Below are 27,781 nucleotides of genomic sequence, written 5' to 3'. Positions count from 1 at the left end.
ACCCTCAAGATGTCATCAAAAACCTCAAGCTTTAAGATTCAAGAATCCACACCTCAAGCTTTCATTCATCAAGACTTCAAAATCCTCAGCCTCTCAAGATCTCAGTTGATTCTTCCCAATCCTTCTCATCCTCTTCCCCAGTTTCATTTCCCCCTCTGGTCCACTCCTTTCAAATTCTTGGTCCCAACACAGCATGTGCTGTGGGTTTGTCTCTTTTTTTCTCTGTGGTTTTCATGTGGTTTTGATTCTTCTTCTCCCTTTCTTCTCTTTCCATTGGTGGTTGATTGTTTTGTCTATGTGTCTGCATTATCTCTTTGGTTTCTCCTTTTTCTCTTGTGTTTTTGTTTTTGTTTTTCTTTTCCCCCTGTTGTCTGTTGTGTTGTGCACGCACATGGCGCGCAAGGAGATGATGAAATGTATGTGACAGGTTGCCTCCCTAAGTCCAAGTTTGTCAAACTTGGAGGATGGGAGAGGCATGCCATTCTGATCCAAGAATAAGGGCATCACCTTTTTGATCATCAAGAATCCCAAGTCCAAGTCCTTCATCCAATCCCCCAGTCCCTTCCAGAATCCTCACGCATCCAAACCAACAACCACCGTCAAGACTCCACAGCTCAACGTTACCTCAAAACCAATTCCCCCCAGCTATCACTTCAAATCCTCACAACTCATTTCTGGACCATCCGAGAGGGCAGTCTCACAACACCTGTTTCCCCTCCCAGCGCTGCCGCCGGCCTAGCACCGAGCGGAGCTCCATAACAGCCCATTTGTACTGGCCATTGAGGGGTTTATATGTACTATGTAATTCCCTCAATTTCCAGCCTGTGCTGGTCATCAGGCAGGTGGTTTGTATGTACTTATGCAGTTGTCTCTGCAACTGACAAATGAACATCCTTGTGAAGCATCATGATGTTGCTGCAGCCTGCAGCAACATTGTGATGCCTGCAGTGTAAGCTAAGTGCACTGTTCCTTCTTAGGGTGCTCAATTCACTGCACAGTCACCAAAGTTTGCATTTGACATATATACTGGGATTAATTCTTATATGTGTTTACATTGCTTGTCATGTTACCAGGTTCAAACTCAGTTGTCTTTGGGTGACAGGCTGCATAAGAGCAGAATTGATTAGAACAGTGTGGGAAAAAGAGGGTAAAGGATTCCAATCAATGTCTAGGTGAAAGCCAGGATTATCCTCATTGTTGAATCTGGGACCCTTTTCCCAGAGCATTTACATTTGCTGGCCAATTTTCAGGTCAACTACACCTGGGTGTAATGTTGCAGGCTAACAACTGCTAAAATTAGCAGACATTAGCTTGAAATGGCACAAAATTAGTGTCCTGGTTTGTTAACATGGGCAATGCAATTGAAAGCTGGACTGTGATCAAGTGATCAGATTGGATGTGAGTTTTTTGTTGTTGTGTGGCCATTGATGATCCGCCTGATCCGCTTATGGGTCCAGATTTGATGGTGAAATTTTGGAGAAACAATGAGAGGTGGCAAAGAGGAAGGCCAAATTAGAAGAAAATCACTTTGTAGGTGCCACAAAGAGACTGCTCCTGTTTTAATTTTGAAATATCATGCAAGTTGCCACTAGCACCAGTGTTAAAAAAGAGCCTCCCAACAGTGGAGCCTTGGGGAATTGGTGAGGGCACACAAGCTTTTGATTTTGCACAGGCACTTCATGGGACAATTCCCAGACACAGCCAAACTTGAGAAAATAGGGGGGTTCCCAATAGAAATTTACAAGACTATAGGTCACAGTTTAAGGGGTTTATTATTATTTTTTAAGACAGTGATGAATTGGACTAATTGATTAGTATCACTTGCTGCTGTGCATTTTTCCCAAGTTTTAAAATTTTGTTCATAAAGGCCTTAAATTTAGCTCCAAATTTGGTAAAATTCAATTGTGAACCCCCCTAATATCTTGCTGCATAAAAAAAACATGTTTATTGAATAAGGTGCTATGAATCTATTGCCAACAGTTTTCAGCAAATGAATTTGTTGGTGCCAACAATGCTGTCATTCAAGTTCTGGACACCTTTATGTGCAGTACATCATTCAAGGCCATCAAGGCGTGGAAGGTACATTCCAGTACGTGCCCGATAAAAATAGATAAAAGTTCTGGATACATAAAAGAAGTAAATTACAATATATTTCAAAAGTATTGATGTACGAGGAATAATATGGGGATCGGGTCATCGATTAGAGGCTCTGGAAGATGTTTCAATAGATAATGAGATTGACATGCCCGGGCCGCCGGGATTTGCGAGTAATGATGTATGCAGCCTGGGCAATTAAAGAGCGAATGTAGTGGGAGACGAAATGGGATAGACTTGTGCAAAGCTTGTAAGGAAGCATAGCAAGGAATGTCGATTGATGGACGGCATGTGGGTAAGTGAATGTGATAAGTCACAGTGGATTGGTGTTATGGGTTGAGGGGTCGATAGGGACGGAAATGGCGGATGAGAGGGTTAGGATCATTGTCTGGTAGGCTGAAGGACACCATCATGGTAGCAGTAGCGTTCGAAGCACACTTCGCAGGCGGGAGATCTGGTCACATTCATTCGGTTTCTTGAGCGATCAATCAATGCGCAAGATAAACATGTTGACCAGTTGCCATCTACTATCTTTTTTGGCCCGAAGAGAGGGCGTTCTGTGGAGTTTGTTACCGAGCGTAGAAAAAGGTCCCTGTCTTTGTCCGAATACTACACAAGATGAACGTCCGAGGTTCAAGAACATTCTCAGCGTGAGCTTTTCGAAAGATGATGGTCTTGAGTGCTTTTTTTCTCGACTCAACTTGAAGTTTGAAGGTTGATGGGTTAGTTGCCGAAACAGACAGCGGACTGTTGGGTAGATAAACAACCAAAGGATAGCCGCCATTTCCTTGGGTGCTTGACGCGTTACAGCCAAAAAAGGTCGGTCGGGTGTTGAATCCTGTTAATAATTGGAAGTAATGCTTTTCAATGACAGTTCCGCAAGAATTAAGATACAGAGTTGGGATGCAGACCTTGATCAATCCAGACTTGAGGTTGTAATGGGACAGGTGGAAAGTTGGCGCTACCCGAAGGTAAAACTTTGTGAATTCGAAGCCAGGTGTTGATCATAGCCGTTCCATTGGGATAACTGCAAAGGTTTTCGGTACATATAGCATTCGGATGGGAATAAAGATATCAGTAGTCAGTACTCAAAAGCAACTACCGAGTCGGACTGTTTCGATGTACTTATTGGTGTCAGCCGACGCGTCTGCGGCCATTATAACATCTACATTTCTTGCTGGAGCTAACAATGGATTGAAAGGTATATTCTCTCCATTCTCGCCTAGGCCACACACCTTCGGAGTCATTTTTCAAGCTGTTCACCATGATGGATATAGACCATCTTGGACTCACCGCCGTCTACAATTAGCAACTCATCGGAGGTTGAGCGGTCAAATCCCATTTGGCCATTCACACCTTTGAAGGGGTTCGGGTAATGTGCCACCATTAGCTGGCGATCTCCAACGCTGCCCGTGAAGTAATTCATTACCGCAGTATAAGCTGAGGGGAAATCTGGTACAGCACCGCCAAATACAGTGTTACAGAGCTGTGATTGTCGCAGATAAGTCAAATAGTTAGAATGAGGATCAACTTGATACCCAAGTACACAGTCTGAAGTAACTCAACTGCTGCTGAGCTTCCCATAATGAAACTCATTTGATCAAAACCGCGAACGCAATTTTTACCAACTCCAGATAGGAAGGATGAAAAGAAACCTCCTGGAGGTGCAACGGGATTTCCTGATTCAAGGCTGGTGCCTAAATATTCAGTTGGGATGAAAGCACTTAATTGTGGATCGAAGCTTCCAAACTCGAAGGGCGAATATTCGTAGATCGGTGCTGAAAGGGGAATGTAGGTAATCCCTTGAATCGGAAGCTTGTCCGGGTTGACGCTGCCATTGACCAATGGCAAGTGATTGCTGACGATAATCGGAAGCGGTTTCTGAAACTCTCGAAGTGATGGTGTGTTACGAAAACCGGAGAAAGTGATTCCCGCGCCACGCGGCGTGGTAAAAGAGCTGGAGTAAAAGTCTGATGTTGACGAGATGAATCAATGGATTAGAATAGAAATTGTTTCAGACTGTTTGGTCTGCTGTTTTGTAGAAGAAATAAACCAGGGCATACTGTCGGTCGTGACTGCAGGCAAGAAATGTTGCCCAAGGGCGACACCCCAATAGTCTACCATTGAAGTCGTGAAGCCGGCAAGTTTCTTCTGAAGGACAACAAACAAGATATTCTGGAAGAATTGCCAACTATTGTAAAACGCTCCTCCGGGTAGAATGATATCGAGATCCAATCGTAACCTGGAGAGTAGATTAGGTAGTGTAGGGTAGTTGTGTGCGGTCATCGAAGCCACCAGCCAGCTTCCACCACTGAGGCCTGTTGAATAGGATGCTAACTGATAAACTCCCCGAATTGGACTTGAGATTGTCCCGGAATCACTGTAAAAATGGCGCAGAGAAAAGAAATTCAACAAGCAATTTAAGTAAGTCATCCAGGATTGGAGTCCACTCACAGTGCATTCAAGACTCCAGCTCCATACAATGTCGCACGTTCACCGCCACCAGAATGCGCGATCCCGAGTACCGGCCAATCGTTCTGTTTTGGGGCCATGAGTGGGGTGTTTTGATAGCCGGTGGCTTTACCGGGTCCATCAGTGAAAAAATTCCGCCAAAGTGAGCTTGTGACCGATTGACGACCCTTGAGGAACGCCTGCTCATCTTGTGATAAGGTTTGAGTTTTCTGAATCGCGGAGCCTGACATCCTCAACAGTGGCCTGTTGGTCGGACATTGAACTCGAAATGGTGCATAAGAAGTTGTCGCCTCAGTCGCAGCTTGTGAGTACGCCAGTCCGTCTAGACACATCAACGCAAAACCAAGCAATGATGGTATTCTGTCTTTGGCGATGTAAATCATGGTACTGGGTTCTGGATACTTTGAAGTTGATCAGATTTCGATGGCAAAAAATTAATAAGTATGATTTGGTATTTTGAGGTGCTAAAGAGCGTAAGGTTGTGTAAGTTTGTTGAGATTTTCAAAAGAGATTCGATCTTGACGCAACAGATAGCTCGAGTGGTGGAGACCTTCGAAATGTGAATGTCTTATCCTTTTCAAGAAGCTTGGACATTTTTTGTTTTTTGTTTTCGCAAATCCTCCCAACTATCAGGTTAGACGCACGCGCACATAAATAATGAATACCAATGTGTCTTCCGAAGAAATAATCACTTACTTTTTTAATACCTGAGTCATGGGAATTCGGGGCCGAAAGCGCAGTGGAGGTCGTATAGGCCCGTTCTTTCGATAACCCATTTCGGTTGGCGGCTCGGCTGCCGAGAGAGTAGGAATGGGCTGAAGGGACTGGTTTCGCTGCCGCAGGAATGGGCTGGGGGTGCCAGGGGACGAATAGGGGTGGCGCTGGGATATTGCTTGCTGGTGGGGTTGGCTGCCAAATAAGCTCGGATGGGCTGGGTGGATGGATGGTGGTGGTGGGGCTTGGTCCTCTTTGGCCATCAAATTTAAAAAAGTCCCTCCCTTTTCGAACTTAGCTAATCGATCGAAGTTGCTCACTTTCCTCAAAACTTTGAGGTTGTTTGGGCAGGGTTTGCAAATTGTGGAAGAGCTGCATCTTCATGTTCACCTCACCCAAACTCAGAACAAGTACATAATAGGGGGTATCAAACATGAGAAATCCACAATCAGAAACCAGTCAATTAGCCAAAAATGAAATTTGTCACCAGTGGTTCCCAAAATGGAGTAGAAGAAGGACCAGCATGTTTTAAAAATGGTGGGTTTTTTCAAACCCATCAATAACATAACGGTGGATTTTGTCATATTTGATACCCCCTAATCTTGTGATTTTATAATGATTTTTATAAAATCACACTTCAAACTTTTTTTTGCTCAAACAAGCGGTTCAAGCACCCCGCGCACACCAAAACAAGTCCTTGGGAGCTGAAAACAGGCAGTTTTCAAAAATCATTATAAAATCAGTGAGGACCAGTACAACAGGATACATAACACCAAAAGAAAGACAAGAAGCAGGCCTTCATTGTCTGCTAGGGAAATAGGTGGATATGATCAAGGAAGCGGGTACAGGAGGAGGAAGTCAAAAAAGAGGGTTTTCCCGCGAAATCAAAAAACTCATCACGCGGGAATCCTGACTTAAGGTATAGGCCTCCACTGGCGTGGACAGCTCCGCTGCTTGCTCCCCCTCCTGCCCAGAGGCCTAGTTAAGCTTGCGCAAGCGCTGTCGCAAAGTGACCCTCCAAAGGAGGGACTTACGCCCTACCTCACAAAAGAGTAGGCAGCAGAAATCCCATTTGGCTGGGGAAAACTTTCAAAATTTTCAACTCATTATATCTTGACTCAGCTATATTAGACTATCAAAATTCTGAGTAGACAGTTTTGTCTGCCTACATCAGCACTTGCACCAGCCACCTTCCTGAGGTTGGATCCCTCCAAAAACTCTCTTGAATCCCAAATGAAACAAAAAGGAGTTCATGGGTTTTGGGAGGGCATTGTTCAAACAGGCCTTGGTCAAAGCCATACTTTTGACGCCTGTCAAAACTTAGCAGCTCTTAATTTTTTAAAAAAAATCAAGTTCAACTGTTACAGATAAAAGAAAGATACCAGCAGAGAGCCATGCTTCTTGGCTATCTCTTGAAGCAGCTGACTTGGCCCCAGCTGTCCTTGCGTAGCTTCAATGGAGGGACAAGCAAAAAAGGCTGAAAACAGACATCTGCTGCCTATTGTTTTGTGAGTTAGGGCGTAAGTCCCTCCTTTGGAGGGTTGCTTTGCAACAGCGCTCCCGCGCCTCCAATTGAGGGACTTAGTTAAGTTTGCTCCCGTTTGGCCTCCCTCTGGGTGGGACTTACATGCCTCATTGGTGAAATTTGGCTGAGAGGAATGTCAATAATGGAGGACTTCCCGTCACTTTTGAAGAGATCTGGAATTCCAGGTTTCGCAGGGAAATCTGGAGTTTGGAACTCTGGATCACTTTGGCAATCTTTGGGGACCCAGATTTCCCTGCAAAATTTGATATCTGGTGGCTCAGATCTGACTTTCCAGATTGACAGGAAGTCCACCAATCCTTACTTTTTTATGCTAAGGCCCCTGCACAGTGCCGTCTTGGTGTAATCACCCTCTATATTTACACTGAGACCTATCAGATGCCTAGTATAAATGTTTTTTAAATGAGCTCCCTTGGAATCTTCATGAGTGAACAGGCCCAAACGTACACCACGGAAGCAATTTGGGCTCCCTCGGACTGACAGTGCGCCAACAGCAGCAACCCTGTTGCGCTGCCATGCAAATGCAGGGCAGCGCGTTGTTGGTGAAAAAATTGGAGCAACTGAAAGGTTTTCTTTGTCTTAATTCATTTGTATACACAATTTTATAAATTAAGAAAAAAAAAAGAAAGTGGCACCAGGAAAAAACAATGATCACTTGCCCACAAGTGACATGAGAAAGTACAAAGGCGCCTTTGTACTTTGCTATGTCACTTGCAGACAAGTGATGATTGTTTTTTCCTGGTGTGGGACTGGAGAAGAATGTCCTTTACCTGAAAGCAGAGCAAGATGTTGCCTGGCTTTGGTGATATTCTTCTTGGTTGCTTCTGAGTGCTGAGGCGGCGGCAGTTAATGCTTGAGGCTGACAAAGGAGCTTCTAAAGAAAAGCACCTTTGTCAGCTTTGGTCTTAGCTGCGCTTCTGGTCTGGTCTTTTACCGTGCTCACCAATGCAGGAACTGGCTATCTAAGAAGCTTGGTCTTTTCCTGTCTGAACAAGTGAGCTGAGTTGGTATCTGCTGGTCAAACATTGTTTGTGCACAGTCAGTCTTACAAGCTGTTTCTACCGGTCCTTGAAGAGGACGGTCTACTCACCTTGAGCAGCGGTTGATGCAATCCTGTTGAGCAGGGATTGTTGTTTCTGGCTGTTCTGGTTACCAATGCGGTCTGCAAGGGTTCTAAAAGAGTTAAGTAGGTTAGCTGTTGCTCCGACTTTAACTCTCCTCGAGGTACGTACTTAGACGCTGAGTTCAACTCTAATCTTCCCGTAGCAGTTCCTAATGTGGTTGCCATATCTGCGAGTGATTGAGCGGAGCTTGTCAGCTAGAGAAAGGGTTAGGGTCTGGACTGCAGAGGGGGCTTACCTCTTTGCGCAGCTGGGTCTGGGTTTGCTTCTAGCCGCGCCAGCTTCCTCAAGGGTTGCTGGGGGTCTGGGTCTAGATATTGCTGTCACTGCGCAAGCTTCCTTAAAGGTTGCTGTGGGCCTGGGTCCTTAATCTCACAGTCGGGGTCTTGCAAAGGTCAGTCCACCATACCTCTTGACGATAGGAGGTGCGGCGGACTGACCTTGTTCAAGCCGCCGCAGGTCTGCCGGTCTGTTGCCAAGCAGCCACTCAATGGCTTGACCAACATCAGGCTGACTGTGAGCCGCCCAATGGTTGACCTCGTCCCCACCCGGCAGGCTGCGGCAAAACCTTTGACACTCTTATGCCAGGGCCCAGGCAGCTGAATTGCTGATTGTTGGCAGCTCAACGGACTGTCTGCTGCCCAGCAATGTAAAAGTGGGCTGCCGGCTGGGGCAGCCCAACCGCTCAAAAGAAGTCCGCAGCAGCCCACTTTTTTCCAAGTTTGATGGTAGTGATGTCAGATTCTGGTTTGAAGCTGCTATGTACTCTCTTGTAAGAGCCGGAGCTCATCACTAAGCGTACGGCACGGCACTGAGAGGCAAGCCTCTAGACTTCTGATCCCAACGGGTGGGATGGTATTGCAACTAGCTCAGCGGAGAGAGTGGTCAGTCGGATTCTCTGCTCTATCTACAAAAGTGGTGAAGAGGAAGGAGAATAGCAAGAAAAGGGAAATAGCTTACCTAGCTCAGCGGAGAGAGTGGTCAGTTGGATTCTCTGCTGAGCTAGGACATGAGGAGAACACAAGGTAAGGCCATTCAAGAACAGTATGTGAAAGGTTTGGGCGACGCAGGGGTTTTACATCTCTCCTCTTTGAATTTTCTCCTAAAAGCTCTTCATCTTCCCTCTTCCCCCCCCTGCCTGCTTCATTCGGAAAACACATTCATTCAACTATCCTCTCCAATTGCCTCTTTCCTTCATCTTCCTTTGTCTCCATCCTCTCGCAATATGCCTTGTTGCAACTCATCACACTCATTGCAGCCAAAAATCATCTTGCCCAATCCCGCACTCAGGCCTCATCTCCATGGGATATTGCTTCAAGTGTAAGTGTTTTGGTTTAAACCTTATCAATCAAGAGTAAAACCGCAGGCTGAAGACAAAACAACTGTTCAATTTAGATACATCAATCTCTACATGAGGAAGGACACACATTAATTTGACAGAGTTAAGATGATCAAGGACATTGAGCTTGAAGGTTTCCACCTTCCAACCTCAAGTAGAAACTTGCTTCATGAGCTGTCCCGTCCTTCCCGCTGTCATCCCAACACCTGCCGCTTAACTCCCTTGTCAACATATTGCTCAAGTTTTCCAAACCTGACCTGTCTGTTACCCCCAACCACATGTTGGGGTTTTATTTGATATCTCTATCTTCTCTCTCATTCCTTCTTCAAGTAGTTGAAACTGGACCTGTCTGTTACCCCCAACCAAATGTTGGGATGTTATTTGATCTCTCATTCCTTCCTTGAGTAGTCTGAACCCTATGGGGTCTATTTTATATAGACAGAAAACTATTATTATGTATGGTGTGTGTGGTGAATGAAATCAATAGCTCAGCAATTACTACCTACCAAAAGTTGGATTTGCAGAACCCGGGCTCCCAAGCAATATACCTTGCTACGGTGGTCAATCGGACGGGGGCACACTATGTAATCACTGTCCAATCATTCTCAGACTTCATGTGAAGACCAGGGACTTCACAAGAAGAGCGCAACAAGCTTACATCAGCAACTCTCCAATACTTAACTCAACACTCCCCGCGCCCCACCTAACTCAGCAGAGAGAAGCTAATCTTCTCTCCTGGGTTAGGTGAGTCTCATTTCCTTCTTTCATTACTTCACAACATGTATATAGAGAGAGAAGCTAATCTTCTCTCCTGGGTTAGAAATTCAATACATAAGTGGTTTCTAGAAATTGTGCCACTTAGGCTCTGTGTGAGAGCCCCTTTGTCTGCCCAGTGAAGAGTCCTCTTCAGGACTCTTACACTTTTTTTTTCTCGAAACCACCTCGTTTTGGATACAATGGATTGTTCGAAAGACTCGTCTTGTATGGCCCAGACTCGCGTTGCAGTCTCGGCTAATAATCGTTCCTTTTTGCTTTCAACGGCCAATTCGGCTTGTATCTTCCCTCGTCATCATCTCACAAACGATGATTCTCTCAATCCGTCTCTGCGCCCAACCAAACCAGCTCGGATTATCATCCGATTCATGTTAGGAGGGACGTTGTGGTGCTCCATACCAAACCATAAGTAGTATTTTATTACTTTCCTTTACATATATTCATCATTACATTACCAATTTCCCCATAACCCTTCACAAATACCTCATTATTATTGCATATTCAGATTCTACGCCAAATTTCACCTATAGTCACTCATACATAGTACCCCCTTATCTCCAATGGTTCAGTAGTTATAGAGGATATAAGACTTACAGAAAACCTACAGTCTTCATTAGTTACAATACTCATTTCATTAGTAACTTACTTGAATCATTACATTACATTCCTTTTACATATATATTCTCACATACTAAACCCTTTACATACATTACTCATTATGTACTATGCCTATTGTGTACATTACATCATTGGATCTGTGCTTATCCCTTTCAGTAGTGCTCATCATTACAAGTTGTTACTATGTTCACATCACTTTCCCCATTTGTACAATCTTTTATTCCCATAGCCAGAACCTTTCCCCATTTGTACAACCTTCCTTCCCATAGCCAGAACTTCTCATTGTCTGTGCTCATCCTTCCTTTCATATAAGAACTGTCCTTCCTCCCTCACTTGTACCTTATGCAGAATTCTAGATACAGAAATTATAGTAGAAATTACTCATCACCCATTGATATCAGTGCAGTTGCTCCTGAACCCATTGCTATTGAACCTTTGCCATTGCATTCCCCTCTCTCCTCACTGCTCCAACCCTCTCACCCTCAGTAGTCAGTAGTCAGCTCATAGTACTAGGTCCTAAGATCAAGTAGAAATCAGCCACACCTTTTCTTCTTTTTCATAGTGTTACTCTCATCCCCTCAGCATTAGTCAGGAAGGCAGCCTCATTGGCACCCTTGCATAGCTTACATTATTACTAGTGTTGCTATCCATTTCCCTTCCAAGCTCTATTCTGCCCCTTAAGTAGTTCCACAACGGGCCTCCGAGCCCTAGTCGACACGGGGTCGGAACTGGACATCATTTCGGACAAGGCAGTTGACAAAGCACTCCTTGAACGGCGGGACCTAGCACAACCAACTATGGTCCGACTTGCGCTGGGGGACAATACCACCGTACCCATACCGATCCGACAATACGCAGTGGCTTCCCTGCATACACTGACTCCACCGCTCATTTTTGAAAACGTAGCAATGCGGATAGGCTCAGTACTTGGGGACTATGAAATGATCTTGGGTACTCCCTTTCTGCATCAATTTGGGCTCACAGTGTCGATAGAAGATCAGGCCCTCATTAGCAAACGGACTGGCCTAGTAATCTTGGATTATCAATCGACAACTGAGGAAACAGCAGCTATTCATACAGACCTGCAAGACCAAACCTACCCCTGTGAAGCATCAGGGAAGCTCATTCTTCAAGAATTTGAAGAGCTATTCCCAATCAATATTCCAGCGGTTTCAGACGAGATAGACGAATTCGAATCGACCACTCCCTCTTCGTTTCCAAAGAAAATGCAGTCCGTAGCTTCAAAGACAAGACATAAAATTGTTCTCACCGCCGCGGACGCTATTATCAACAAACGCCAGTTCCCTTACCCCCAGAAACACATGGCAGCCTGGGAGACTCTTCTCCAACAACATCTCGATGCGGGACGCATTCGGCGCTCATCCAGCCAATACGCGTCACCCAGCATGTTAATCCCAAAGAAAGATCCAACCACACTTCCCCAGTGGGTCTGTGACTATCGCAAACTCAACAGCTTGACGATTAGGGACCGATCCCCCCTATCCAATGTTGATGAAATTGTTCGACTAGTGGCCTTGGGTAAGGTATTTTCTGTCCTTGACCAGACGAATGCCTTCTTCCAAACGCGGATGCGGGAAGCTGACATACCGTTGACAGCAGTCAAGACGCCTTGGGGTCTAATGGAGTGGGTTGTCATGCCCATGGGCCTCACGAACGCTCCGGCAACCCATCAAGCTCGCCTCGAGGAGGCTTTGGGAGACGTCCTCAACTGGTTCTGCGTGGTTTATCTGGACGATATTGTCATTTACTCGAACTCCTTCCGCGAACACGAGGATCACGTCAGAATAGTCCTCAATAGACTTCGTGATGTGGCGCTGTATTGTAGCCCGAGGAAAACAAAACTATTTCGGTCAAAGATAAAGTTCCTGGGCCACTGGATATCGGCGGAAGGAATCAAAGCTGATGATGAGAAAGTGGCTGACATCCAATCCTGGCCCTCTCCGCGGTCACCAAAAGGAGTGAAGAAGTTCCTTGGAACGGTCCAGTGGATGAAGAAATTCATCTGGGGGTTACAGCGATATGTCGGCACACTCACCCCCTTGACGAGCACGAAACTAGACCCAAAAGATTTCAAATGGGGGGACAGGGAAGAGGCCGTGTTTCAAAACATCAAGAGGATCATGACCTCCCTCCCATGTCTCAAGAATATTGACTACAACTCAGACGACCCGATGTGGCTTTTCACGGATGCCAGTGGATCCGGTTTAGGGGCAGCACTCTTCCAAGGCAAAGAATGGAAGACGGCGTCCCCTGTTGCCTACAAGTCCCACCTTATGAATGCAGCGGAGCGTAATTACCCGGTACATGAACAAGAGTTACTAGCGGTAGTTCATGCACTGCAGAAATGGAGAATGCTCCTCCTGGGAATGAAGGTCAATTTAATGTTGGACCACCACTCTCTTATCCACCTCCCAACCCAACGTACACTCAGCAAGCGTCAGGCTCGGTGGACTGAACTGTTGGCGGATTTCGATCTGAACTTTAACTACATCAAGGGGGAAGATAACACGGTGGCGGACGCACTCTCAAGGAAGGATATTATCGACGATGGGACCCCACAACAACAAGAGGTTGCGTGTGTTGCAGCGTTGGCGGAGTTCAGCTGTACCCTCTCCCCATCGCTCAAACGCCTCATTCAGGATAGCTATCCACATGATAAGTTTTGCTTGGCACTCCGCGACGCACTTCCTTTACAAGACAACTGTTGTGAGGAAGATGGTCTTCTCTTCATTGACGATCAACTAGTCATCCCAGCCAACTTCTCACTACGTAGGAGGCTGGTGGACGAGGCCCATCAACGACTCGGCCACCTAGGCTACCTCAAGACTACGAAGGAACTACGGCGGGACTTTTTCTGGCCACGAATGTCAGCCAACATCAAGAGATTGGTTGAACACTGTGATACCTGTCAACGTACTAAAGCCCCGACCACAGCCCCGGCAGGGAAAATGTTGACACCATCCTTTCCCCGGAAGCCTCTGAGTGACTTGGCAATCGACTTCGTTGGACCACTCCGACAATCCACCCATTATGACATGATCCTGACGGTCACATGTCGGATGTCAGGCTTCATTCAAATCATACCGGTCCTCCAAGCGGACTCGGCGGAAAAAACGGCGACCAGATTTTTCAGCGGCTGGATTGCCAAGTTTGGACCCCCGGCCTCAATCATCAGTGACAGGGATAAATCATGGACCTCCCGATTCTGGAAGTCCCTTATGGGTCGGTTGAACATTGACTTCCACATGACTACGTCGTTTCACCCACAGGCAGACGGTCGGAGCGAACGATTGAACAAGACGGTGGGCCAAATCCTCCGCACATTTACAGCCAAGAGGCAAAGTCGATGGCTGGAATCACTACCAGCAGTCGAGTACGCCATCAACGTAGCAACTGGCGCTAGCCCTTTCGAACTCATCTATGGACGCAAGCCTTCCTTGTTTGCTGTACGCCCAAAACCGGGATCCACGGACGACCCCATCCCAGCGCTTGATAAGTGGATCAAGTCCAGGGAGCAAGCCTGGGCAGAGGCGCGGGACGCACTGATCACAAGCAAAACAACACAACAAACACCGGTCGGACCCACCAAAGCTTGAAGTAGGCGATAAGGTGTTCCTCAATTCGGCAGACTGGCGAGGAAAACACCAGGGTGGCATTGACAAATTGAAGGAACGGTATGAGGGGCCCTAATCTTCAACGAGGGAATAAATGTGGCCCTTTCACTACCAACAAGCAACACCCTGTTTTTCACATCTCAAAACTCAAGAAATGCCGCCACCCCGAAGATGCCTTCCCGGAAGACTCGGACATCCCAGCGGACTAATCTCCCCTTCTGTCTCATTATAGGAGGGGAGACTGTGAAGACCAGGGACTTCACAAGAAGAGCGCGACAAGCTTACACATCAGCAACTCTCCAATACTTAACTCAACACTCCCCGCGCCCCACCTAACTCAGCAGAGAGAAGCTAATCTTCTCTCCTGGGTTAGGTGAGTCTCATTTCCTTCTTTCATTACTTCACAACATGTATATAGAGAGAGAAGCTAATCTTCTCTCCTGGGTTAGAAATTCAATACATAAGTGGTTTCTAGAAATTGTGCCACTTAGGCTCTGTGTGAGAGCCCCTTTGTCTGCCCAGTGAAGAGTCCTCTTCAGGACTCTTACAACAAGCTTCCACCATCATACTTCACCAATCAACCTGGCTTCAGGTAGAATTCACCATTGAGCCTACCTCAACAATCTGGGAGGTTTTGAGATGCCATTAGAGAGAAATAATCCAAGTTTATTAAAACCACAGTTTCACAGAAACTGACTTCATGGGTTCATGCTGCATTTCATTGAAATTGCAGGCAGAAGAAATTAAAAGTTTGAAATTTGTGTTCTTTAAGTTTAAAAAGTGTGAGTTTTTTTTCAGTACAGAGTTTATGGTTTGTTTGAGTTTGAATTATGGTTTTTGTGTGAGTTTATTTTTTTTGTGTGTTCAAATGTTTTTGTTTTGTGTAGTTCAAAGTTTAAATGTTTTTGTGTTGTGTGAGTTCAAAGTTTAAATTTTCTTGTTTTGTGTGAGTTTAAATTTTATATTGTTAAAGTTTTGTTTGGGTTTGGAATTTTTGTTTTTTAAAATCAAGAAGGGGCCTACTCAAATGAAATAGGGGGCCTTCAGGGAGGGGATGGACAAAACCAGATCCCCTGGGGGGACAAACAGCTTCCCTCCCCCAGCCCTTTAAGTATCCAACCAAGCTCACACACCCTGGGCCCTGACATCCTTCAAACCAAAACTTGACAACTTGGTTGTCAGGGCCCTGCACCTAAGTATACAAGATGCTGGCCTGTACACACTCATCCGAGTGTTTACAGGTCAGCCTGAGAGCTTGACATGTTCCAAATCCAAGGAACTTGGCTGTGAGTAGTTACATAAGCTGATTGTGTCCTGTAGGTATCCATCTTGTCTTGATGCTGATCTGTAGTGGTTATTGGGGGGACCCACACCTCTTGATGACCGGTACAGACCGGCATCAAGCAGATTCATTTTTCCTCTCTGATGACTGGTCTATGCCGCTCGTTGAGGGGAGTCACAGCTCTCAATGACCGGTCTGTGCGGTCTTGGAGGGAGGTAACAACTCTTGATGACCAGAACAGCCCGGCATCAAGGAGATTCATACCTCTTGATGGCCGATCTGTACCGGTCATCGAGGGAACTCCGCAGTACATTACACCTTGATGGCCGGTCCAACCGGTCATCGAGGTCTCACTCCCCAATGACCGGTCCGACCGGCCATTGAGGGGTCTCATAGCTGTCAATGGCGGGTCTTTACCTGTCATCAAGGGGACTCCGCAGTACGGTACACCTCAATGACTGGTTGGTGCCGGCCATCAAGGGGTCTCTCACCTCCACATGACCGGTCGGACCGGCCATCAAGGGGTCTCACCCCTCTCAATGGCCGGTCAGTACCGGTCATTGAGGGGTCTCACACCTCTCAATGACCGGTTGGACTGGCCATCAAGGGGTCTCATTGCTCTTGATGACCGGTCGGACCGGCCATTGAGGAGTCTCACACCTCTTGGTGACTGGTCAGACCGGCCATCAAGGGGTCTCTCACCTCCCAATGACCAGTCGGACCTGCCATCGAGGGGTCTCTCACCTCTTGATGGCCGGTCAGTACCGGTCATCAAGGGGTCTCATCGCTCTCGATGACCGGTTGGACCGGCCATCAAGGGGTCTCTCACCTCCCGATGACCGGTCGGACCGGCCATCAAGGGGTCTCATACCTCTCAATGGCGGGTCAGTACCGGTCATCAAGGGGTCTCATTGCTCTCAATGACCGGTCGGACCGGCCATTGAGGGGTCTCATAGCTCTTGATGGCCGGTTGGTACCAATCATCGAGGGGACTTTGCAGTACAGTACACCTTGATGACCGGTTGGTGCCGGCAATCAAGGGGTCTCTCACCTCCCAATGATAATAAGTTGTAGAAAATCACTATGCTGACCACTGAAGTAGTGGAAAAAAGTGGTAAAAACTGCTGAAGTAGCAATTTTTGGTTGCTAAACGTACCAAGAGCTTAAGTTGTGGAAATAACACTGTACTGAATGCTGAAAAGCAACAATTTCCACTGATCTCTGCTCTTCAGCGCACCAAGGGTGCTATCTGCGCTCTGGGCGCCATTAACAGCAAAGGGGACTTGGTGGCCAATAGCGCTGCGGCATAGTGCGCTATTAGGGCTATTCTCAGTGTAAGGTAACTTAAAGCGCTGCAAAGGGAAACTTCAAAGGCCAAAAGTGTAGCAGTGTGGTGCGCTGTCCACACAATTTCAGCAAAAAGCCGCTAAAAGTGGTAGAAAGTTTGTCCTAATGTTGTCTGCTTTTGCCGCACTGTTTTTTAGTAAAAGCAGGAGAGGTCAAAATACAAGTAGCAATTTTTCCATTTCTCTGGCGCGGTTCGCCGCTACTGCTATCACTAATAGGCACCAGGAATAGTAGGGCCCCGCTACGCTGAGCTATTTGGCTCTTTTTTGTAGAGTAGCATAGCCTTTGAAGTTTGCGTTGTTGATCAAGGCCACATGCTTCAAAGCTATTGGTAAGTCACTAAGTATCTTATGTAAATAAAACAACTACATGGTACTTGATTTTGCACAGATATTGGAGTTACCCCTCTCACATGATTTTTTATGTGTTAAATCAATCTGACTGAGAGCAACTCTGAAACTATACATGTATTGGTATTTATTGATATTGGATCGCTGTTGTTTCCAATACATTTTATCTGTATTGGATCTGCAAACCAATACAATCCAGATGCATTGAGATATGTGCATTGGGTCCCCAATCCAATCCAATATTCAATAAATTGCTTGAATGGGCCATTGGATTTTGTCCGAATGGCCCAGAAAAGAAAGAGAAAAAAATCAATACAATACCATCATATTGTATCTGTTTGTCAATACAATATGTGGTATCAAATTCTTGTGTATCAAAAGAACGATATGATCCATGGTATTGCCAATACTTGTCTTGGATTGGATTGGTTTCAGCGTTGCTGAGAGTGTAAAATTGAAATTCCAGGATCTAGCCAGCTTTGACACAATTGTGAGCTAAAGAATGTGACTGCCCTGTCAAGGGGGGAGAATCTGGATTTGGGGTTTCCAGCGGCGAAGCCGCCTTGGCCTCTAGTTCAATATAAATTGGGCTCTATGATTTTCGATTCAACCTCACTGGAATTCTAATATATGCACTGGTCCAAATTGCAGTCTAGAGAATGTGGCTGCGGACACGGGTACGCTCGCACCCAGGTGCCGCACAAAAGCTGCACCCGTACCCGTACCCGTACACGGCACTCACGGGCGGGTGTGGTGGGTACACCGGCGGTGCACCACGGTACTTTGGCCTTGTCACCCAAACATAATCCCTTCCAGCCAACAAAGGGCTATAGCCTTGTCAAATGGGGGGATCCCTTCTGAGCAACAAGGTTATACAGCCTTGTCTCCCAGAAGGGATTCCTTTGGGGCAACAAGGCTATATAGCCTCTTCTCCTGGAAGGGATTCCTTTGGGATGACCAGGCTATACAGCCTTGTCTCCCGGAAGCGATTCCTTCGGGACAACAAGTTTATACAGCCTCGTCTCCAGAAATGCTTCCTTTGGGACGAAGAGGCTATACAGCCTTGTCTGGGATCCCTCTGGGTCTGGAAGGGGTGTAGAATGTGAGCCCCGACCCAATCCCCGCTCCATCTGGGGGAACTGGGGCAGTACCTGGATGGGTACCCGGGTGTTGCACCTGTTTAGCCCAAAAAACAGATAGCCATACCCGGACACGGCACTCAAGGGTGGGTGCGGCGGGTACCCGCCTACGGGTAGACGGTACAGGCCGCGGGTGTGCAGCCACATTCTCTATTGAGTTCTCATGCAGCACTTCTCTGGATATACTTTGGGATTGTACCTCATGGGATCCGGCAGAAGAATTCAGGTTGTCCCATCCGCAATTTGTGACAGTATCCCAGGGCCTACTAGGCCTTCAAATACAATTCAAGTTGATTAGCACTGGAGTTTTGAATTGGGCAAGGTGAAAATCTGTTTCTTTTTTTCACCATATTTAGTTATAAACTAGGGAACTCGCGGCTGCACCGCATGAACTGAACCAAAATGGAAGTTTACAAATGGCACTATGTATGTGTATCATGTAAAGAGTTCCCTTGACTTGCAAACTTGTGTTAAAAGTCCACTTCTGCTCCCAATGTCCCAAAGGATAATGTGTTATTGTACCCACAGATTTATTTCTGAAGTTTTGCACAATTCAATAATACTGGATGAGTATCAGGAAGAGGTCCAGACGTAAATTGTACTGCGTACCTGAATTTGTATTGACAAGCAGCTGGTTTTGTTGGTTGGGATAGGAGATAGTACATATAATTGACCGGGATGACTGTGCTACCCATCTGGCAACAGCTTGGGTCTGGAGATCAGGCAATATTTCCCACCATTGTCCAGTGGAGCACACCTCATCTAAGACATACATCTTTGCAGTCACCAAGATGGTTAGGTATTTCATTCCCACAAAAAATTATTAGATGTTGGTCAAATTCCAGGAAAGTCATTGAGACTTTCAATATGCTGTGGGAGTTTTATTTGCCGGTAGAGATAGTAGAGCTACAAACAGGTGGCCGAGCAAATAATGGATGGGTGGAAATGAAATTACTTGGCCATGACAGCGTAATTTGTATGATACCTGATGCTAGGGAGTGAGACTCATTTCCAGTCATGCTTCCCCGGAATTGGCAATGAGGACCCTGATCAACACAATCCACCCACATTATGGCAACTGGTGCCAGTGAATGTCTCTCAGGCACCGTCATGCTTACTCGGACTCAGCAATCATGGCACTGATCAACACAATTGACTCACATGGACAGTACATATTATGGACCTAGCTTTGCAGGAGTGTGTCGTGATGTTGATCTGGAGTCCAATTCCATTCAAGGAATACACAAAATTCAAAATTGTGTATCGCTTTTGGAACCGGATCTGGCGATTGAGAATAAAGCTTGTGTCGTGCTGGATGGTCTAAACATCCATATTTCACAATTTGCAAACTGTATGTGAGGGATTTGGCAAAAACCATGAGTGGAACGGGAAGTGGTCTTGTTTGCTGAAATTATCAAACCAACACAGTTGTTGAATAAATCTAGAATAAATCTAGGTGAAAGTATAGTGGATAGCTTTTTCTTGTCACTTCTGGAATACCAAGATTGTCCTGTGGCAAGAACAGATCCAAAATTAGGTATAACAATCACTAATATAGTGAACAGTTGTGGATTGAAGTTCATTTTTGGTCAAATACATGCGGATGACAGGTAATGTGACTATGAATCAATCATGGAGTGAACATTGTATCCAGGAAGTTCCATTTGCAACATCAGAAGCGGCCGAGTTCTGCTAGTTGGGTTCAGGAGTGCTACATTTGCATTCAATGGTATCAAAATTGCCCGTTCCCCATAGAATTGTGCATGACCACCGTGATCAAGACTGCAACCTCAGAGACATCTGATCTCCACGTAAGCGAAATCACATCGGTAATGGGCCGGAGCAGTGAGGCCGAAAGCGGAACGTGGTGGGAACTGCCTCCAAGAAAACTCTGTTCAGCATATCATCTAGAATCATGCCTAATCAGGTACGTAAATCATTGCGGAAAAGCGGGGAGCACGGTTACGGAAAAATTGTGGATGTGGTATTGCCCATGTTTTTCAACTTACGGTGATCAGAGGACCCGCCTTAGGCAACTTTGAATGATCAGCAAAATGCTGTTTGGCCATGTCGGTGATCGCGGTAGTTTCATAACGCAAGGCACTGCGGCCTACGATATGGCAGTGTGCGGCGAATTTGTATCCTTTTCTGGGAGTTGATTGCTAAGTGTCTTGTAGGTGGAATTGCACATTGATTTTGTCAGTGGCGAATGCATCGGGCCATGCATGATCTGGATATGGAAGTTAGCTTGAATGCGTCAACTTGAATAGTGTTGTTCTTACTGGTTGGCGGGCACAATGGTCATCGGTTTTGGAATTGTCCAAAAGTCCCAGGAAAGCAAATAGTTCAGTGCTATTAGGTTCTATTTCATGAGGGGCGGGCACTGGACGTTGAGCTTTGGAAGTGGTTGCCCAAATATGGAAATGGGTGACTTGTGATGTGAACGGATTGGAAAACTACTACTTTTGCAACGGGCCAATTTCGTCGTCTGGCGTCAGGAATTATGCATTTGGGTTGTTGGCTCGTCTGTTTTAGAAAAGCACAACGGAGTTCGGGACCGGTTATGGACAGAAGTATTTCGTTTATAGAAACCCAGAGTTGAGGGTGATCTGATCAGGGGGGTCGTGACATTTGTTTGTCGTATTTCGACAGCCGGAATTGAATGCCTTTGAAATGGAACAAAAGAACCGCGTGCTCTGCAACGGAGTGTCAAGGACCTGCGGAGAATCGAACAAAAGATTCGTGTGCTGTGGATCGAAATGCCGTTGACCTGCGCGGCTATAAATAGGTGCGTCGCCATTGCCTTTGATTTTATCATTTGAGTCACAGGGCCGGCAGAGACAACGCAACTATTTACTTATATCCCCTATCGACCATTTGAGTCACAGGGCCCTGAGAGGTATTGACTGGCTTTGCCATAATAGTCGTCCTCCCAGGTCGTTCCTTGTATATTAAAAATCATTGATTACGCCGACAAGTACTTTTTCCGCAACCCTATAAGGGGAAGTGCTGCGCGAAAAAATTACTTGTCGACGTAATTAATGATTTTTAATAAGATCAGCTTTAGTTGAACATCACATCAATTTGCATTTAAGCTTGAGTTACGCATGCTCCAACAGTTGACATCAGTCTGGGTTACTCAGGAAACATGTGGTCTGTCACTCTTTCTCCCCTGGTGAGTAGCAGTGTTTAAATGGAAAGTGAGTAAAAGCGTCTCTCAGTGACAGGGGTGATGGTACAACCTCTCATGGGTTATGGAAAAGCTGCCAGATCTATAATGATGTCACTGGTTGATTCATTGAGAATGCTTAGTATTACTATGTGTTACTAATAGTCAAATGTCAGGAAGCAAGGAAGACAGGAAATGCTGGATTAATCAGCAGAATAACAATGGGAGGAGAGAAAGAATGACTAAAAAAATGAAAGGGGGCATCAAGTAAAAGAGAATCATCAGTTCATGTGCGTATTTTGAACACATGATAGTAAAAATTGGAAGGGAAGGAATCATGCAGATTTCTGCAAGAAAATGTACAGTTCTTGATAAATGTTTTGTTTTCAATGATAGATTTCAGAAACTACATCATCAAGTTTCCTTTTTCCTGGAACATTGGAAAACTTTTCAAAATCTTGAAAACAAACTGCACCATCCTTCATGAGTTTGAGCATGACCATTGAAAAAGTCTCTTCATCCAAGAAAATCCCATTCCATTGATCTGGAAAGCTTTCTCTGAACCAAACTCCATTCAAACCAGCTGAGATTTCTGGAAGAATTTTATAAGCATGATCTGTACTTAGGAACTTTATTATTCCAATTTGAACTTGTCCGAATTTTGAACTGTTGAGTGGTGGTTGGACTTCATGATTAACCTCTCCAAAAATAGGAAGAGCTTCCTTTGATCCTAAGAATTGACCTTCAAGCCAGTCAAGATATAAACTTTGTGAGTCTTCAAGCAAATTGCCTGATTTTTCATACACATATTTAATTAAGAGACTATGAAGATGGAGTGAATATGTCAAAAGGCTTGTGAGTTTACTGTTAAATGAAGGAGTTATGATTGGTTGATATAACTTGTTTGTGACTTTGACTACTTCTGAAATTTTTGATTTGACTAAGGAAGCTGTAATGTTCTTGAACCTTCTTGTGGTTTCAACTCCACAATTTGGAGATTTTGATGTTTGGTATAAGGATTCAATTGCGTCAAATGTTTCAATAGCCTTCTTTCCAAATGATCTGATTCCATTGTAATATTTCTTTGGTATAATACAAGGAGGTACCTCTCTCAGATAAACTGAGTAGAAATTGTTGGATTGATCTTGATTCAATGAAATCATCCCATTCTTCCTTTTTTTCTTAAAAACTATGTGATCATTTAACAAATTCCCCAAAAGAATATAATCCTTTTTTCCATCTGAGCCTTTGAGCAAGTCTGTGGCTTGATGATTGTGTTTGTGAATTAGTTTTAGGAATATATGGAGAGATTTGTTGAAAAATATTTCATTTGGCATGGAGATTTCATATAGAAGGTTTATTAAATCAATCTGAAGTTCTTGAAATGCACTCTCATCCATTTCATATCTGTCTTTATTGATCACGCCCAAAACAGGGAGGCTGCCTTTAGGTTTGAAAATCTCAATTGAGAGAAAATTAATCAGGTGAATATTAGCATCAAAGTATGTTTCTGAAGCTGAGGCCCCTCTGAGAATTGCTGTGTTGATGAAAACTAGCAACTTGACTAAACACTTTGCAGAAGCAAAAAAATGATCTCCTGGTGATCAATTGATCTCTTGATTCATCAATGAGTTTCACAAACTGGCCAGACTGAACTGCTGAAAGTGCTCCAAATCTTGTTCTCTTCATCTCTGCACTATATTTTCCAAAATGATCGGACAGTGAGAGATTGTCATAACTATTTGAAATGACTTCAAAATAACTGGGGAAATTGGGGTCGTTCAGACATTTAGGTGTTAACTTGTGGGTAATTGCGCTTGATAATTTCTGAATATATTCCTGTTCATCTGCGCTTATGTGAAGATTGTCTTGTTGTCTCCTATCAATCTCCCTATGGAACTGATTTTCCTCCAAGAATTTTTCATTCATGCATTCTGGGGAAGATGTGGCTACTTCAAGGTATTTCTCTGGTGGCTCAGGAGGTAAACCTGTTTCATAGATGGCTCCTGATACTTTATCTTGGAATAACAAAGAATGAAATCAATTAGAATCAACATAACAGATTGGATATCTATGTTTTGACTTTCTGCTCACCAAAATCATGAAATCTATCCTCCAGAATGTTTCCATCTGATTTGTGATTTTTCACCTGTTCCAAAATTGAACCAAATTCTCCATCTGAATACTTCAAAATTGAACTGGATATTTCATCTGATTCTTTGTGAGGTGATATACCTGCTTGCAGGTATTCATTTTGTGGCTGATTGGGGCGTAAATCTATTTCAGAAAGTACACCTGAGACAACCAAACCAAGAAAATGATCAATGCAAATTCTAGAGTGAGACCATCAATTGGGAATTACAGCTTGATCTTTCTAGTGTCTAATTACTCCTGGTTTGAAAGTTTTGGTCTGGACTCCCAGGTGTTTCTGCTGTACCATGGGAAGTTATTGGATAAATTTGATCCCAAATTGGATCTTCACTTGAATTTAGAGAAAACAAATCTGGATCAAATTTACTTGATTCTAAAAATACAGAACATTTCAACCCCCAGTTTAGGTTGACTTGTTAACTTCAAAGAACAAAAAAAGTTGGCCTGACCTGCCACATGATTTATGATATCACCTCCAAACTCATTCAAGTATTTCAAGGTTGGTGAAAGTGGAGCAAGATCTAAAGCCAAGAAAAAAAACCATGGTTTGTCCTCTGGAAGTCAGTTATATGCTTGTTTCATAGGGGTATAATGACAAAATTGGTGTGTGCAATCTCTATAGATATCTTTCCAAGAAAGGAGAAAAGGAGGGAAAGGCTTGCCAATACTTCTAAATTGCTGCACAGTTCCCAATGGAAAGTTGTAATGATTCTGATCATTCCAGTTTTGCCATGTTGAAACATTTGGGCCCAAGAGACTCCCATCTGGATGTGGGTCCACAGGAATCCCATGTAAGGCATGGCAATTTTCTTTCAAGATTCCAGTTGAAATTTCTTGCTGCCCACTAGATCCTAGCAGAGTGTTTCTGTGGCCCAAGAAGTTATCTGTTGGCATGGATGTGATATGGGGTTCAAACTGGCTGTAATGGACTGGACTGTAATGGACTGGATTATGATGCATATTCTCAGGATTTGTGCCTTCCCATGAGGGCAAGTTTCTAGAGCCAAACAGTTCCTCATCAGTTTTGGTTTGGATTTCATGGTGCATACTAGTGTAATGATCATCTAGATCTGATCTTCCAATCTCCATTCCATGTATTCCATTGTTTACTCCATGTATTCTATTGTTTACTGGGATACTTTTGCAGCTTGAGAAGTAGAGAGCTAATTGGAAGATGAATTTAAAGATATTTTTCCTGTTGGTTTGACACATCTTCTTTGGGGTATCTTCTACCATGTGGGCTGTTCACAAACTTATAGCTCTGTTGTCTTCCAGTTTAGGATATTTACTGAATGTTGCAGCTGAAGATCTTGCAATTTTGGGGTCCAGTAAAGTTGAAGGTTGTTGATTGCATGTACACCAGTAACAATTATGGACATCCTCACTGGAACACATTTTTTTTTTTTGGTAAGAGGTTACATAACAATAAATTCATAAGGAAGTTTGGAGTATGTACAACACACAGATTACAGAGGTTTCTGAGTAGAGGGTACGTGTACAGTGAGGGATTGCAAATATAGCTTGAAACTTTGGTGTGCCTTGGTGCTGTGTTGTAACCCCTCATGTCAGCTTCATAGTTGTGTCTGGGCAAAATCTCTCAGTGAAATAGCCCCTTCCTTACATGGAAAGACAGCTTGACTAAAATGTAGTTTTCTATTGACTCATAAGTTGACTCCCAAATCAACAATGAAATACCCATTGATATCAACAGCTGAAGTGTTGAGATAGCACGGGAACTGTGCTACCTGGTGGGAAAACTTCCCTTCAAGACTTGTGAGGATGGTTCACATCTGAGGTTTGAGGGACTCTACTGATGGCTTTTGCTTTGCTGATGACACTATGTAACATTAGGGGGGTTCACGTTAGCCTGATTTTGGCTGCTGGTCACGGATGGTTTCAAATCTCATGCACGCTTCCTGCATAAACTTAAAAAAAATACTACATAAGCATTCCCTTCAGCAAGGCCTTTACAAGGGAGGTCTTGCTGAGAACTCTATTTATTTTCTAGAATATCCTTGCATAGACCTGCATGAGCAGACATCAATTTTTAGCAAGGTTTTTAGACTGATTTCAAAATCAGGCTAACGTGAACCCCCCTATTTAGTGCAACACCTCAGCACTGTGGATGGGACTGATTCTGCTGGTGACTTGCTGACCTGCATAAAATCACAGATAGAATTTGCATACATCTCTTTTTTACATGATCAGTTTGCTGATGGGGCATCAGGAGAGTTTCTGAAAACTCAGACATCAAGTTGTACCGTCCTCAGTATTATCACTCCAAGAAGCGTTGGTTGTCTTGAAGTTCTTTTTAGCAAGACTGGTGCTGGCACAAACGACTGCTGAGGGCCAGGGTGCAACCTACCCTCTGAATGGCAGGCACTTCTTGTATACCGGCCATCAAGCGGATTGTTTGTGTACTCCTGTGGATGACCAGTCTGTGCCGGCCATCTATTTCCCCCCTCTGTTTCCACATTCACAGTATGCAATGGCCAGCAGATTTTTTTTTGAAATCAAAATGAGTGTCTTGAATGCCAAGCATATTCCGGGTGAAGCTTGTTGCGCCGCACGAGAATGCTCAACGGAGCGCCGACGCTTCCTCGTGCGAAGACGCCCGCAGAATGGCGTGGAAGTGGTGTACATTAGGTTTTGGGTCCCACAAGTCAGCCGGTGGGCTCGAACTCGCTCGGAGGGTATATAAACCGCCCCTCTCCAGCACCTCTTCGCTTTTCCTCATGACCAAAGTGAGTACCAAGTCCCCACCCCACTCCTTCCACTACTGTCCAACTGACTCACCTCTTTTCGCCGTGCTCAGCTCTTCAGGATCTATTTACAGTAGATACCCGATTGTTTGTCTCACTAGCTCAATTGAGCCACAGTGTTTCTAAGTGACGATGATTCGAAGTCTTCTGTTTCCTTGAGCAAGAACTGTCTGTCGAGCAATTGGCAGACTCGATGACCTTGGGCCATCCTCCACCACCCTGTCTTCATTGACAGGTCGTCTTGACCTTCCGGGGTCTTGGCTGGCTGTGGTTGTGGCCAGAAATAGAGACTCTTCTGAACTTACACCTTCTGGACACAAACAGTAACACTATCTCTCAGATACACTTTGAGGCCTATGCTGGAGCTGAACTGCAGAAAACCCCATGTTGCCAGAGGATGTTTTAGTTTCCCGCCAGGCTCAGACCTGCATATGTGTTCCCTCATGCCCTGAATAATGTCTGTTTGGGTTACACAAGTTTCCTCCTGCTCAAAATCTGCAAAAAGTTTGGCTATCTCTCAGATACCCTTCAACAGCTATTCTGGAGCTGAACTAAGAAAAACCCCATGTTGCTTGAGGATGTTTTAGTTTCCCGCCAGACTAAGACCTGCATACATGTTCCCTCATGCCCTGATGCCATTTGGGGGCCTTCAAACTCGTTGCCTGATTTTTCCTGGGCCTGTTTCCCATTTTCTCAAGTTTCCTGCAGACCCAAAACCTGAAACCTGCTGGCTCCACTCAGGGTAATGTCTGTTTGGGGTACACAAGTTTCCTGCCTGCTGTAAATCTGTAAAAAGTAACACTATCTCTCAGATACCCTTTGAGTTGCATGCTGGAGCTGAACTGCAGAAAAACCCCATGTTCCTGGAGGATGTTTTGGTTTGCCGCCAGACTAAGACCGGCAGACGTGCTCCCTCATGCCCTGATGCCATTTGAGGGCCCTCAGACTCCTTGCCTGATTTTTCCTGGGCCTGTTTCCCATTTTCTCTAGTTTCCTGCAGACCCAAAACCTGAAAACTGCTGGCTCCACTCAGTGTAATGTCTGTTTGGGGTACACAAGTTTCCTGCCTGCTAAAAATCTGCAAACAGTTTGCCTATCTCTCAGATACCCTTTGAGGGCTATGCTGGAGCTGAACTACAGAAAAACCCCATGTTGTTGGAGGATGTTTTATTTTCCCACCAGACTAAGACCTGCATATGTGTTCCCACATGCCCTGATGCCATTTGAGGGCCCGCAGACTCCTTGCCTGATCTTTCCTGGGCCAGTTTCCT

At 44.9% G+C, this 27,781-nt stretch overlaps 3 protein-coding genes across 3 annotated transcripts; 1 reads left to right on the top strand and 2 right to left on the bottom strand.

Moving 5' to 3' along the window:
- Positions 1-2,475: 2,475 nt before the first annotated feature.
- On the bottom strand, positions 2,476-4,949 carry PtA15_11A296 (uncharacterized protein; the record flags this gene model as incomplete). The annotated part of the gene is made up of 8 exons (XM_053161189.1): positions 2,476-2,703; positions 2,796-2,932; positions 3,006-3,121; positions 3,220-3,316; positions 3,388-3,580; positions 3,661-4,064; positions 4,158-4,474; positions 4,549-4,949. 8 exons carry the CDS (start codon positions 4,947-4,949, stop codon positions 2,476-2,478), a joined length of 1,893 nt encoding a protein of 630 aa, XP_053025161.1.
- A 194-nt stretch (positions 4,950-5,143) lies between these two features.
- Positions 5,144-5,543, bottom strand: PtA15_11A295 (uncharacterized protein; the record flags this gene model as incomplete). The annotated part of the gene is made up of 2 exons (XM_053161188.1): positions 5,144-5,192; positions 5,263-5,543. The coding sequence occupies 2 exons, from the start codon at positions 5,541-5,543 to the stop codon at positions 5,144-5,146; spliced, it is 330 nt and encodes a 109-aa protein (XP_053025160.1).
- A 20,736-nt stretch (positions 5,544-26,279) lies between these two features.
- Positions 26,280-26,587, top strand: PtA15_11A294 (uncharacterized protein; the record flags this gene model as incomplete). The annotated part of the gene is made up of 2 exons (XM_053161187.1): positions 26,280-26,492; positions 26,564-26,587. 2 exons carry the CDS (start codon positions 26,280-26,282, stop codon positions 26,585-26,587), a joined length of 237 nt encoding a protein of 78 aa, XP_053025159.1.
- Between the last annotated feature and the right edge of the window lie 1,194 nt (positions 26,588-27,781).

Source organism: Puccinia triticina, chromosome 11A (genome assembly GCF_026914185.1).
Source record: "Puccinia triticina chromosome 11A, complete sequence".
Lineage (NCBI taxonomy): Eukaryota > Fungi > Basidiomycota > Pucciniomycetes > Pucciniales > Pucciniaceae > Puccinia > Puccinia triticina.
This window is presented reverse-complemented; position numbering and strand designations above follow the sequence as displayed.